At 33.8% G+C, this 15286-nt stretch overlaps 1 protein-coding gene across 1 annotated transcript in view; it reads right to left on the reverse strand.

Annotated features, from left to right (window-relative positions):
- Positions 1–2568: 2568 nt before the first annotated feature.
- LOC127878426 (sushi, von Willebrand factor type A, EGF and pentraxin domain-containing protein 1-like) overlaps positions 2569–15286 on the reverse strand; it is a 30779-nt gene continuing 18061 nt past the window's right edge. Inside the window, exons 16-19 of the mRNA XM_052424950.1 lie at positions 15057–15218; positions 14468–14738; positions 3133–3380; positions 2569–2678 (exon numbers count right to left, since the gene is read on the reverse strand). Coding sequence (XP_052280910.1) covers positions 2569–2678; positions 3133–3380; positions 14468–14738; positions 15057–15218 — 791 coding nt within the window. The remainder of the gene's footprint in view (positions 2679–3132; positions 3381–14467; positions 14739–15056; positions 15219–15286) is intronic.

Genomic DNA, 15286 nt, shown 5'->3' on the forward strand with positions numbered 1-15286 from the left:
AGGGTAAAAGGCCGCGTGGATCCAGAAACCACGATGACAGGTTCTGGTCCACTATTTACATTGGAAGAGGAGGCAAAGTTAGTAGCACATATTAAACTGATGGCTGATTTGGGGTACGGTTTTACCATAACAGAAGTGGTCTCAAAAGCAAGTGACTATGCAGTCTTTCTTAAGAAGAGAACACGGGATAAACCATTGACCGTGAAATGGTTTAAGGGCTTGCGCAACAGGTGGTCGGAGCTCAGAGTCATAAAACCTAGGGGGTTAGCTAAATGTAGGGCAGAAGCTACCAATGAACAAGCTGTTGAAAGCTATTTCACAAATTTAGAAAATGTGCTGAAAAGTAAAAACCTTATTGACAAACCTGAGTGTATATATAACATAGATGAAAAAGGGTTTCAAACTGAACATGCCCCACCATACATAGTAAGTGGTAATGCATCAGCTCCCGCAATCACCTCTTCACGGACAGCAACAACCACGGTCATTGGTGGCGGTAACGCAATTGGGACACAGATTCCTCCCTTCTTTGTTTTCAAGGTAGCGAGAATGACTGAAACATTAATGCAAGGTGCTTCTTCAGGATCAGATGCAATTATGTCAAAGACAGGCTGGTCTAATTCAAGCATTTTTTTGGAATATTTACAATCCCACTTCATCAAGTACATTCAAAGATCTGATCCTAATCAGCAAATTATCATCATATTTGACGGCCACAAATCTCACATCAATGTCCCTATGTTGGAATGGGCAAAGAAAAACAACATAATTTTGTTTGTCCTTCCAGCACATACATCTCACGTGCTTCAACCCCTTGATGTAGCCTGCTATGGACCTCTGCAGAAAATATATAATTATGCATGTCAAAAATTTATCAGAGAACATCCATCTTCAAAAATCACAAGATACAATATTGCAGAATTAGCATCCAATGCATATGTGACAGCATTATCCGTGAATAACCTGAGGGCTGCCTTTGAAAAGACTGGCATATTTCCATTCAATAGAACTGTGATAAGTGCTGACATTTTTAAGCCATCAATTCCTTATGTTGTTCCTCAAGAAAAAACATTGGCTTCTGACACTCAGCCATGCATTGACAATTACTTTACATCTGCTGAAAACATAATTGAAATGAAGAAAGCACACCATACACTAAAAAAGACTTTAAGAAATCATGTGTCTGGTCAGGAAATAACCAGTGATTGCATAAATCAAGAAATATTATCACAGCCTTTACCACGTTCCAAAGATACACCAGTCTTTCCTATCAACAAAAGAAAACAAACAAAAACAAATGAAACAAATGTCAATCAAAGTAATGTCCCCCTCCCAGAACCTCTTCCTGGACCTTCGCACATTGGCATCTGTGATACTGATAGTCAGTCTTCTGAAGATGATGTTTCTGAAGAAGACAAATGTTGTGTGTGTAAACTTTTTCAACCCAAGGAACTGAAAAACTGTGTTTCCCTTGTGTTTACAAAATGGGCACAATGTGATCACCAAAACTGTGGACATTGGACACACTTGATTTATTGTTGCAAACAGAAAGTTGTTCGGCGGAATGATGTCTTCGAATGCCCATGTCATAAAAGTGAAGAGTAAAAATACTAAAATTGAAATAAAAACATATATTTGTTCTAAAAAACATTGTTATAAATCAAGTTTTAATGTTATTTTCTAGTTTCATAAAAAACTGAACAAAATCTGCTTAGAATTGTGAATTTAAATAGTAAACAATGAAGGGTTCGAAAGGAGGTACGATTGTTTTGGCGGCCATGACAGTTTTACATGATATGATGGTGCTGAAAACTTTACGCAAATCTGTTAACAAAAGAGGATTTGCATAACAATTAAAGTTGTCAGGTATGTAGGAACAATTTATTTATCACATAAAATTCTTACAAATACGTTTCACTATTGCCAATTTTGTTTTTGACATGTCAAAAATTAAGAGGTTCGAAAGATGGTTCGTCCATGATACAATTAAATCAAAGATACTAAGCTAATAACAAATTACAAAAAAAAAAATACCATATAAGTTATATCTGCAAATTATTGGGAAATTATAATTGTATCAACACAGAACTCTATGCAGACGCACTGCAGTAGATGATCGAGTACCCCCCCGACCTCACTTAATCCACTCAGAGTTGTCTCCCTTAAAATAATGTCGAAAAGGTCAATACAGAAAATGTCGACCAATTCATGCACAACAAAAACACTTATACCTCAACAAACAACTTGATGAACACTTCTATCTTTATTGTTTTATTTCCTTTTCAAACAAAAATTTAAACATATTATCAAGTATTAAGCCATTTTAGTGATATAGGATATGCTGAAACAGTCCATCATCAACTTTACTTAAACAAATCATTTAAACCACCATAAATATCCATGTTTTCTTGCTTACAAACAATTTAGCAAAATTTTCAATATAACAATTGGAAAACTGAAATCATAAATAATCCACGGGTCATTCTTTTATACATAATGTTTATACAGTACAGTAAATACAGCCATTTCATTGGATATGACATGGGTCATGTGAAAGCCATTGCCCAATCACATCTTCTCTACGGGTGTGATGCCCAGAATGTGGAAGGCAGCAGCTATGATGTTTGCTGTGGCCTCAAAGAAAAGTATACGCCCCATGTTCACCTTCAGTATTGCCCCTGTAAATATAAGCAACAACATGGACTTTGAATTTCAGTAAACATTTTGAGATGTTTTCAGTGTCCAACACATGGGAATAATTAACAAGTGACTAAAGTCTCAGGGTTGGTTTTCACAAAGCTCTAAGGTAGGGAAGTTATCACTTAAGATGAAAGATGAACTTAGATGAAAACTTTCAGATCAAGGTTCCGATGCGAAATTCATGGTTTCTTCTTGAAAAGAGATTCATTTTCATTAATTTTAGCAATGTTCACTTTCTTACAGCAATTTTAAGTAAAGACAGTGTTAAAGAAATGTACTCTGAAAGAGTGAGTGAGAACTCTGGGCTTAATGCATATGTGTAAAGTATCGTCCCACATTAGTGTGTGCAGTCCGCACATGCATTAAGCCTGTTCATTAGGCTCATGTGTATTAATGAGTGATATATAAACATGTAAGCGTCTGCAGGCTCACCAGTGTTGCGGTCCTTTTCAAAGCAGTAGCACTTGTCGTAGAACTCGGTGAAAGTGCAGGAGAGTTCGTATACGTAGTCGCACAGGCTTTGCAGCAGGAGGTCATCGAGGCACTTGGACACAACCTCCGAGAAACGCAGGATGCACTTGGCCAGCTTCCACTCCTTCTCGTCTGACAGCGACACCCCTTCCTTCTTGATTGCGGTTCGAAGCTGCTCTGAACTTATGTTTGCAGTTCGGGCGATTGACCTGCATGCATGATGTGTTTATTATGATTTTTGACATTTTCACATTGCATATTTGTTCATTTATTTTTTTGTAATTTGTGGGAATAAACTCCCTGCATGATGTTTGTTACATAGTTTGATATTTTCACATTGCAGATTTAACATATATTTGTGGTTTGTGTGAATGAAATGCATGCATGATGTGTTTGTTATGTAATTTGACATTTTGCACATTGCAGATTTTTTTGTTTATTATTGTTTGTAATTTGTGGGAATAAACTTCCTGCATGATGTTTGTTAAATAGTTTGATTGCAGATTTAACATATATTTGTGGTTTGTGTGAATCAAATACATACAATACACTGTTTATCGACTCTAAAATATTTTATTTAAAAAATCTTCTGCCATAGTTTCAATACCATAGAGTAAACATCATGTAAAACATGAAATATTGACCAGGTTGACTAGAAATTCATGTTTGGTGCGCGTTTCCATGTTTAACAACACAATAAATGTACTTTGAATTGGTAATTATAATTGTTACTATACACAAATTGTCACACATTGAAAATATGGCAAATTGTGATCAAACAGTGAAGGGCCAAGAATAAGTCCCCAACAGAGGCACTGATGAGGAAAGTCACAACAACAAACAACATGATAAACACTTATATCATTATTGTTGTATTTCCTTTTCAAACAAAAGTTCACAAATATTATCAAGTATTAAACCATTTTAATGACATAGGATATGCTATAACAGTCTATCACCAACTTAGCCTTGACAAATCATTTAAACCATCAGAAATATCCATGTTTTCTTGCTTACAAACAATTTAGCAAAATCTTAGGCGTCATATTTAAGAAATAGAAAAACCCACTGAGGGCCCTATGGCAGAGTAGTGACCAGTCAGGAAGCCCCAAATAGTATATGGACCGAAGCCGAAGTGGCTGCCTGGCTGGTCACTATACTTCCATTGGGCCTGAAGTGAGGTTTTCTATTTCTTTTATTATATTCGAACATTTTTGTGCAGATAAATGTAAATAGAAATAAAAATGGATAACACAATATAAAGTCCATCAATATTTATCAGTTACTATAACTAATATGTACCATTATAAAACAAGAATACACAATGTACACTTTAAAACAAATAACTAACATTCTAGCGGGCAATATTAGATGCGCGCGCATCTTTACCGGGCGCTATTCAAAATAACGGACCTGTGTAGTTTATATACGCAAAGAAGAAACAAGTTTATGTGGGGTATAATATCTGGGAATAGATATTGTATGAAATGAAGCTGACAAAAGAAAATAAAGTATTATGACATTAAGATATAGACATAACAGGTTGCAGGATCACCTGACTTCATGGGGTTCACAAATGAATGTAAATTGATGAAAATACACCGGTAAGTTGTGTTTGCTTAAAAATAACCATTCCCTGAAGACTTGTGACTAGTGCATAAAATACCGTTTTTTACGCGGCTTATGGCAATATGAAAAGCATTATTATTTCATAAGCCTGTATTCGTGAACAAACTTTCGATTTGTACCGTATTCATATACACGGTTATACTAATCGCAACGTGAAATGTTGTCACCGATTTCAGAGGTATTCAATAATGTTTTCTTAAATCCTGAGATTTAGTCACAAACTACAAACATATTTAAATAATTTTAGATATTTACAAAAATAAAGTTCGTAAAAGTTTGTTTTCATTTTGTCCTTCCCTTGTGTAAATCCCTATAAACCCCGTTGATCATGCACCCTGATCATAAAATTGAAACCAATTAAAACGAAAATATTAAAAAGAATATCCTAAATCATCCTAAGGTGCCAATGACGGTTGTTGTTATTGTTTGTTATGCCAGCTGTGTAGTTTTACTGGGGATAAATGGTTGCAAAAGCTTGATAAACATTACGCACCTATTATTGTCCTACATCAAACATACCAGCTTTATTAACATACTCCTTTTCTTTGAACAATAAGTGTATGCTTTACTTTGGTTGCTATTGGAAGTTATGATGACCTATAGTAAATCAAATAAAACACAGCAACACACAGAACGCAACTACGTGGTTCAATTCAGCCAAGAACTCTACGGAAAGGCCAGCGGTGTCGTATTTCTCAATTGACAGATGAGCGTCTTTATTATCTATGAATTAATTACCAGTGGGCGTCCGTCACGGATGTATGCTATCCAACGACGTGTTTAACTTTTCCGTTGAGAAGATAATGCCGGGTACCACCCACGTCTGCTCTTGTATGTCCTATTTAATCTTCTGCTTGAGTAGATACCTTCCCGGACCACCAATCCTCCATCCCAATCGATGGCAGATTCACCACGAACTTAAGATTTGCTGATGACATTTACCTCATTGATGGCACAAGCAGTGAATTTCAAGACCTCACCAAAAGACTATATGAAGAGCGCGAGCAAGCAGCTCCATTAGATACCCCCACCAAGTGCCTCGTAGTATTCACTCTATTGTACAGCTACGCGCCATTGGCAATTTACGCGGTCACAGAATGGAGGAAACATGATTGGGAACTCAAGAATCTACAAAAACCTTTTGGCGACTGGCTTGGTGTGGACACGTCGCTAATGCAAGACTGTGCTCCAGGGCACAATAGAGGGAGGTTGCCGCCGAGTCCTCGAGAACACAAGCTGGAAGAACAGTGTAAACGTTCTTTCCTATCGATTAGCTACTCCCAGCAGCCCACAACAACCTGACTTACGGAGACTCTCTGTGTCGTCTTCCCTAATGTTCACCCACAAGGCAGGGAATGATGCTGATGCCGATGGTGAATTTTCATTTTTTTCTTTCAATCCAATTAATTGCGTTTTTCTTTAAAAATACGAAACTAAAGGAACAAGTCCCTGGGATATGTGTATGCCATTAGCAGAAACAATTCTAGTGATGTGTACTAGTATTTTACATGACCATGTCATGGCCAATTTTCAGTTTTAGGCAAAAAGCATTCAGAATTGATATTTAAATAGTAAACACAAAAAATATACGTGTTTTCTAAATATATTAATTATGTTAATTTTATAAATCCCATTATTGAAACTGTTCATCTCTTAATATACGAGTAGTTCGTATTGTTATCACAAGCATTTACAATTCAAAGAAAACTATTAGAAAAGAACTAACATAAGATGTTTCTAAATAAACCCGGAATGATCCATGCACACTTAATGCCCCACCCGAAGCGCTTATTAACAAAGTTTATAACTGTTACGTGTTTCATTGCTTATTTTCTATGCTTTTTCTAATATTATATTATTTTTAATAAAACAATAATTATTTGAAATCTATGTATAATTAATATATCGGGTCCGTTCGCCCTAGTTACACGTTCGCCCTGGGTTCGTTCGCCCTATATTATCGTTTCCATATCGGGGTATGAACAGTTGATTGTTCACACATATAAGCAAGTTTGAACCATAAGTTTTCATTAATTAATATAGTAAGCAATTAGTGAAAATTACTGGTCTTTATTACAAACACGCTTACGAGTTAAAGAGCGCCGTCTTGATTTTTCACACATGTAAGTAAGTTTGTACCTTAGATTTCATCATTAATTAATATAATAAGCAATTAGGGAACTGGTTAGTTTAATTTAATTTGTCAATTGTATATAATAAAAACATATCGTACGTACTTTTTCTATATATTTTAATGTTCCTTGAGGTTTTCATTATTTCCATCTAATGTAACTGGTAACGGGATCTTCATTTACGTACGATAAATAATAATTAATAATTAATCATTCTGTTTATTACGGTCTTAGTGAATGTTGTCTCTATCGTATTTCATTTTCAGTTAGCATTAAATGCTACCATTCTTCGATTATGCGAATTAGCGTTAAGCGCTAATATTCTTTGATCCATAATAGATGTAAATAATTAAAGAAGCTTACGCAGGGACCTATAAGCTGTTTTATTATAGTACATCAACGTATTTTAAACAATATGCACTAGTTATTTTAAACGATATGCAATAGTTATTTTAAGCAATATGCAATAGTAATTATAAAATTTTGTTAATTGAAATTAATTAAAACTGTATTAATTGTGATTAATTAAAATTATTAAATAAGTTAAAATGAAAATTTAAATATTACAAATATTTCATAAGATTGTGATTTTAATTGGATTACATACATCTCAATAAAATATAACTGTTCAGTTCTTATTGTTTTATCATTATTACTAGCTATAATCATTTATAAAAAACTATTTGAACTGGTGAGTATGTAAACTCTAAATTACAATGTACACAATATAAAGTGCATCATATATTATTTTATATATAAGCTGTATATATTAAATTTACATATTATTTGAACATTAATATGTGTATTATAGTCATTAAGATTATGAGATTTTGAGTGTAACTTCTTGCGTTGTTTATGGTTCTTTCATTCAGCAATATATAACCACCGTCTGTCGGAATATCTAATTTCTTGTATTCTTGTCGATCCCTGCATAGGCAAGTAAATTTAAAATTCATATAAACATCATTAAATCTCAATAAAAACTTCATCAATATTCATCAATATTCAATTTACTAAACTGATCAACTTCCAATAATTCACGCGTGTATTGCGCTGTGTGAAGTAGCTACTGGCATTTATTGATCGTTGTCGATTAATTTTTAAAACAGAACTGTTATTATTAATTTTTTTAGAAATTATCTTTAATATGATTATTAGCGTATGATTACGTAAATAAACATAAATTATGTAAATGAAACAGAGCGGTGTATTTTAAATTGTGTAAAAATTGGTCTCAAAGAAAATGTTCAATTATAATAAATACATCAAGGTATCAGATTATTATTATTTAATTATAACATAACTATCAATAGAGTTATCTGTATACGAGTTATAACGCAACACTTGTATTACGGACTATATTTTAAGCAATTAAAGCCGTGTTGTTAGTGAAATTTGTCGATGTCATTGTTAGTTCATGAAATTCGTATATATAGTCCGCAGATTCCTTCTTTGTATTTCTGTCTGCAAATCCATATAGATTTTTTGGCGGCCGATTGCAGTATTCTGCGCTCAGCCGCCATTGGTGTGTTGTTAGAGTAAGAGTATCTTTGCTTGATGTATTAATTCAATACATTATTTAATTAGAATTGCGTACGGATGGATTTGAACGGATTTTGTAATATCTTGTTGATTAACTTTTGGACTTAGATGTATTGGACTTTGAAACATTATGTAAAGAACTGAATAAAGAACACAGACCTATCAATAGAGTTCTGTATACGAGTTATAACGCAACAATTGTATTACGGACTATATTTTAAGCAATTAAAGCCGTGTTGTCAGTGAAATTTGTCGATGTCATTGTAAAGTTTTCATTAATTAATATAATAAACAATAAGAGAAAATTTCTGGCTTTGTTACAAACACGCTTACACGTTAAAGGGCGCCTTCTTGATTTTTCACACATGTAGGCAAGTTTGTAGCTTAAGTTGTCATTTATATAATAAAATGTTAAAAAGATAACAAATTTCGTTATATTTATTGCTTCCCTGCTTTGATAATAAAATTTAGGGCGAACGGACCCAGGGCGAACAGGTTTTAGGGCGAACAGGATTTAGGGCGAACAGAAATTAGGGCGAACGGACCCGGATTCTTAAAAACCGAACATTTGGCCTTTCATGTATTACTATATCCTAGTTAATAAAGAAATGCAAACATAGTTCTCTTTTATTTTTACAAGAGTGCTGACCACAAATTATTATAAATCAACTTTTGATACAAATTGGCATTTTCTTAAGCTTGTCACTAAATGACTTTGTTTTATGATGGTTAATATCGTACAGGCCTTAAGTAGCCTTTACTTCAAATGTAGTACTTGAACAATAAATTTCATAGAAAAAGTTAACATCCATCGGGATATGAATTAAAAAGCGACTGTATTAACATCTCGGCCATCCGTACTTTGATATTTTAACATGCAGACAACCTTCAAATGTAAAAGCTATGCATTTCTTATATTATAGGTTTAAGAAACAAAAACATACATGTACTCAAAAGTATTTAATCGTGTGACGTTCGTATTAAATAAGTTTTAAATGGTATTTGCACATACACGATCATGTATTGTTAGTTTTTGTCTAACATATTTCGTGTTATTTAGAGGTTCAATTATCACGTTTCGGCTGGTTTAAAATAAATTTACACTTAAAACGTCTATCGACCCGGGGAATAATTTTATACCCATAAATTAAGGTCCACAATTAATTGATTTCATTCGAATTTAAACAACGTTAATATAGATATGTTAATATGTTCTGCAGTATAACCATTGACATAAAGCTTAGTTTAACGCAATTGTTTTACATCATTATAAAATATCCTTTTGAAATAAATTCCACCGTTAAAACAACATGAAGAACCAATTCGTCGGTGTCACAATGATTTTGTTCTGGCTAGCTAAATAATATTTTTGACAAAAACTGATTACATACAAATTTAACTCTAACAACAATTACCTTTATTCTCTGCATTAGATGATGCGCTACTGAAAACCCCAATGTATATCGCGACTAGAAATGCTAACATCGTTGGTGTCTGGACATTCACTACATTCGCCATAAAACAAGTTTCACATGGTCGTCGTTGAAAATTGTTTCGTGTTATTTTATCTATTCACAGTGAACTTTCTGAGTAACGAGATCTGGTCATGGTTTTGATTAAGATCGCAGAGCTGTCTTTTAAACATTGCCAATTAAATGCAGTCGACAGGCAGTATTTTCATATGACATAACCTTTATAAACTATTGTGTGTTCCATTGGAATTGATATATATTAAAGAAAGCTTCTAAAAGCCAACTTAATATATTGAGTTAAATATATCCGACATATATTATCAGGGTATCTCTTATATAGAAAGTTGCAGAATAAATGTACAAATTAACAAGCCGCTTTTGTCTTACGTTTTTAGCAATGACAACATGCAAAATGCATCTTTTCCTAAACGATGTTTTGTATCTATGAGGGTTATATTGTTTTATATTGTCTTGCAAACTAAATGTCCTCATCCGACCAACGTAAATTGTAACTTAATCATTATATTGTTAAGGCGACACCGCCCGGACTCTAAGCCGTCGGTTGTCAATTTAACACGTGTCGGCGTGTGCTTATTTTAACAGTTGCTGGGTTCAAAGTAAGAATGGCATTTAGATGCGAAACAGTTGGAGGTATGGCAAAACCTGCGTTAAATGTATGTCTATTTTGCTGACGATATCGGCCACACAATGGTACCAGAATTGCTAGTAACAAGCATTCCGAAAACACGACAACGTTCCTATCTGCACATTCTACCACAATTTATAGTTTTAAGTGACGTTTGTACCGTTCACGCCACTGATTGCAGTGTATCCCAAAACTAGAAACTTCCGGTGCCCCAAAATAGGAATCGAGTCCGCCCTTCTGATTTACTCTCCTTGCTTATACAAATCATGTGTATAACACCACCGTGTCAAATTATAGACCAATATACGCACACATCTAGTTCTAAAGTTTTATAAAGTTTTTGTATTTACATGCATTTCTCTTTGTGTTTAAGCAAGTAAAATATCCTGTCCTAGACTTTCGTTAGGTCAGCAGTTGATTACAATAACGGCTATTAATTTTACTGCATAAAAAGTATTTAGTAAGACGAAATTGACGACAGTCTTGACGCAACTTTATTTCCTTGGTCAATCAATTGTTTTAATCTCTTTATGTTGTATTCTGGTGAGAAATAATTGAAATACACTGTCATTTTAGCGTCCTATGTATACATCGCAAATGCGCGAGATTTTCGTGCCTGGTTTTGAAAGCACAACTGGATATACTATGGAGTTCGCGTTGATGTATTTTATTAAAATGTTTATGCTCTTTTGCTTCAGATAAGAAACCTCAAGTAGGACGTGTCTTAAGTATCTTTTGGTTCTTACTCAGCCAGCTCCTAATTATCTTCAGTTTCTGAATATGATCCTTAATAAAGTGTGTGTATTATTGTCATTTCCATCGGTTGCATTTCTGTATTTTCGAATATAAAAGAAAGATGTAGTATACATGTTTGCTAACCAATGATATTGCTTCTTTAAAATCAACGGGGAAAACTCAAGAGACATTCGGACATGTTCAATGTCAACATAGTAACAATGTTAAATAAATCTGCTATGTCAAACATCATTCACTGTAAAACGCAACTTAATGCAGTTGCCACAAGTCTTAGATGATTGTTTTGATAGGATGATATTTAAAATTGCAATTTCCCCCAAGTATAGCTTGGTTTACGAAGTGCATTGAGGCAAAGTGGCACAAATAGGAGCGGAGCTTCCCTCTGAAGGATTGTATTTTATTACGATACAACATTTACAGATATGGGAAATCACTAAATTCATCATATGTAGATAATCTTTGAGATGGAAAGGCTCGAATGACCGCCGTTATGTCATACGCCAGAATAATATCTTTTTAGACATAGGATATGTATAGAATAATTGATTGCTGGAATACAAACCTACAGATGCTACAATTTAGTGCGGCAACATCCGAGACAGATGCTATCTCTAACATTTCAAGTTTTTGCCAAGCTGGTTGGTTGACAAAAGGATTATTATTTAACAGTCTCCTTTTTAACCGTTACAAGTCTTCAGAAGATAAACCTGTCAAAATAACTTCGTGAATTGCATACACTTAGTCGATGTTGAGATGTTCCCTTTTTAAGCCTCATTCTCCGCTCTCGGCTTTCGTTCACCGTTATATTTAAGTCCTTTTCAAAACTTGCTTAAATCAAGCAGAAAATTACCTTCATCCTAAAACACCTAACTTTTTAAAATATAATTTTCATTATGTTTCGTACCGCAATATTCCAATCTCATATTATCAATACAATCAAGATTGTTGGCATCAAGAAGCTGTGTTAGGCATCAATAAACGTATATGATCATTACGTTTTACTACATGATTGAAAGTTTTAATTTTCTAGATTGATATATACAAAATATTCTGCTGTTCATCAGATAATCTATCTAATCTTTCATTTACATAGAAATTTACATACATATTTGTTTGTTTTGACAATATATATGTTGAGAAAGTGTTACTGTGGTGGATTGCATATTTTTAGTTCACATGCAATCGAAATAAATAGCAAAAAAAATATTTTCTATCTAAGTGGACGACTATTCCTTTAAAACAATTTATGATAAATAACATATCGATTACTCTGTTTCCTTATTTTCTTAAAATTATCAAGTTAGTTGTTTGAAAACATATTTATGATAATGTGTGTTTGGTGTATGCCATGTGTGAATTGCCGGAAAAATGCTACATTGTTAGTTTTGCGCGGTAAAATATGTGGTTATCGGAGTGCTAAATGGGCCATGGCGAAAGTTGCTTTGGATATATTTTATGTTTTTGTAGTTAGTGTCGTTCTTGTAAATCGTACGTCAGCGTGCTTAGATTAATATAAGTTTACTATTATGAAAATTTGCAATCGTCGGATATGGTGTTATTGTTGTATGTTTCACATATTTGCGGATATGACATATAGATAATAACAGGTTACTGCCTGATCTTTTTGTAATAAATCAGGCAAGGCTTAAAATAATATAACGGCGAATCTTGCCGAGCCGTTATTTTATTCGTGCCAAGCCTGATATATTACAAAAATATCAGACAGTAACCTGTTTTTTTTCTATTTATTATACCTCTACGTGCCCGATTTTAAAGAAATAATGAAAAATCGCTTAAAAGCTAAAGTTTTAGCGGGAAAGAATATGACTTTTGTCGTTTGACGTGTTAATAATGACGTCATGAGCAGGCGCGCTTAATATTTGTAAAATGTTTTTTGCTGATTGTGTTGCATTTTTGTGTTTAACATATATTACATCTTGGTATCAAGTTGTTTGTTTTGTTGAATCTGATTCGATTTTACTAAAAATGATTACTTTATAGTTGATTTCGAGTAATATGACCGTCCTCCACATATGACAAATATAAGAACTTCCTGTTGACCATGATATAAAAAATATAACAGGCAACGTTATATCAGGAAGATATCAATGCGGTGGTTTGATAAAATATGTTAAAAGTTCCATAGGTAAGCGGTAGTTACTTTTTCAGACTGCACAACTGATTGCCATTGTGTTGCTCTGTCTGAAATGAATATAATTGTCAATTGCAAGAGAATAGCCGAGGCAGATTTATTATTTTAAGACAAAAAAGCTAAAATATCACGTCGGTTTAATCAATAATGCAAAACATTATGCATTCTTACATACATAAATAAAATTAATATGTTCAATAACGTGTACGTTGTATGTAATCACAATTATAGAAGGTTTCATATGATGGATATGTTTATTTAATTAAGGTATACATGTAGGGATTATTGTAACTATTTTGATATGGCGCATTTAAAGCAACTAGATAACACAAATGACATCGAAAGTCTTGACGTTAAGAATGTAAACCTTCTCTTGTGTCCAACTTCTACCAGGAAACCTTTAGTGAAATAACGTAGCAATTGATGAACGATTGTACAGCTTGAAGGCTCTTAATGATGGGCAGATAATTATAAATACCCTTACACTTACAAACTTCATTATCAACATTAGTGTGTGTCCACATCGCCCGAGCTTTAGTTTATTGTTAAATGACACAATACGCGGCACAATCGAGCACCAAGTATTACATTCCTTAAAGGGAGAAGACGTTTTAAATTTTAAAAATATGTTTATATATTACAACCTTTTCTGATTAATATGTCAACACACGATGTTAATATTTTTCTCATTATCACACAATACACACACTATACTTGCACTGCAACATGTTCTATATGTATGGAAACAATAATGTATATGACTGAAAAAAATCACCACATACATTTCTACACGCTACGGCACACACATTATGCAATACATCAATTCATGTCAAGTTAAATGATCACTTTCGGGAAAATCATATTTTTTATCCGAACCCAAACATCTTTTTCAGATTTTTGTACACAGTCATGAGCATAGACACGTTATTATCACTGTCAACATTCGATTCGAATTTTCACGTGTCACCAAGTGGTACCAGGTCCACACTGATTTGAATTCGGTCTGGTTTCTGTACATCGAACAACGTCTTGGATTTGTATAACGTCAGCCTTGTCTCTCTCAGTCAACACGTGGATCCACAGACCACCATTTGATATATTTTTGCTGTCAATGTTTGTCCATAACGGGGCAATGACGATATGCTTCTGAATTGCAGCTGTCCATTCGCTGGGAGATTCGCCGCCGTATTGATTGTACAATGGCTGGAAGTCGAGAGCGAGGAATCCATCCATGCTTGCTGAAACAAACAATAGCAACGAAATGACAGCATGTGAAAGTGATCAAATGCTACTTGTACGTGTGAACGTAAATGTTTGAAACATTGCATAATTTATATAAAGCACAAAGTTCGAGCGTCATCTAGAAAGGGTCGAGTACACTTATACATGGTAGTAGTTAAAATAAATTAAATGCTAGCGTTTCTTGAATACGCATGATGTTAAAATTAGGTAGGGTTTGACACCAGTTAAAGAACAATATTGATGGACAAACTTGTAAATAAACATTGTTTAATACCGGTAAGGCATTGTTACCGTGTTTCTTATACGTAACTTACGTAAAATAATAGAAACGTTATAATTCAATGGATACACTACCCTGAATAACGTGTAGTATGTTCCAAAGTAAGGGAACCTGTTTGGTATTTGAAATGTGTCTAAGATTTCGTTGTCACCATTGAATCTTGTCCCATTCGTTTCAAATGCAATAATTACAGGCTCTAAAACAATTAGAATCACATACACGCATTGGACTGATATATTGTGTTCATGATTCAACATCATTAAC

This window comes from Dreissena polymorpha, chromosome 4 (genome assembly GCF_020536995.1).
Source record: "Dreissena polymorpha isolate Duluth1 chromosome 4, UMN_Dpol_1.0, whole genome shotgun sequence".
NCBI classification, from domain to species: domain Eukaryota; kingdom Metazoa; phylum Mollusca; class Bivalvia; order Myida; family Dreissenidae; genus Dreissena; species Dreissena polymorpha.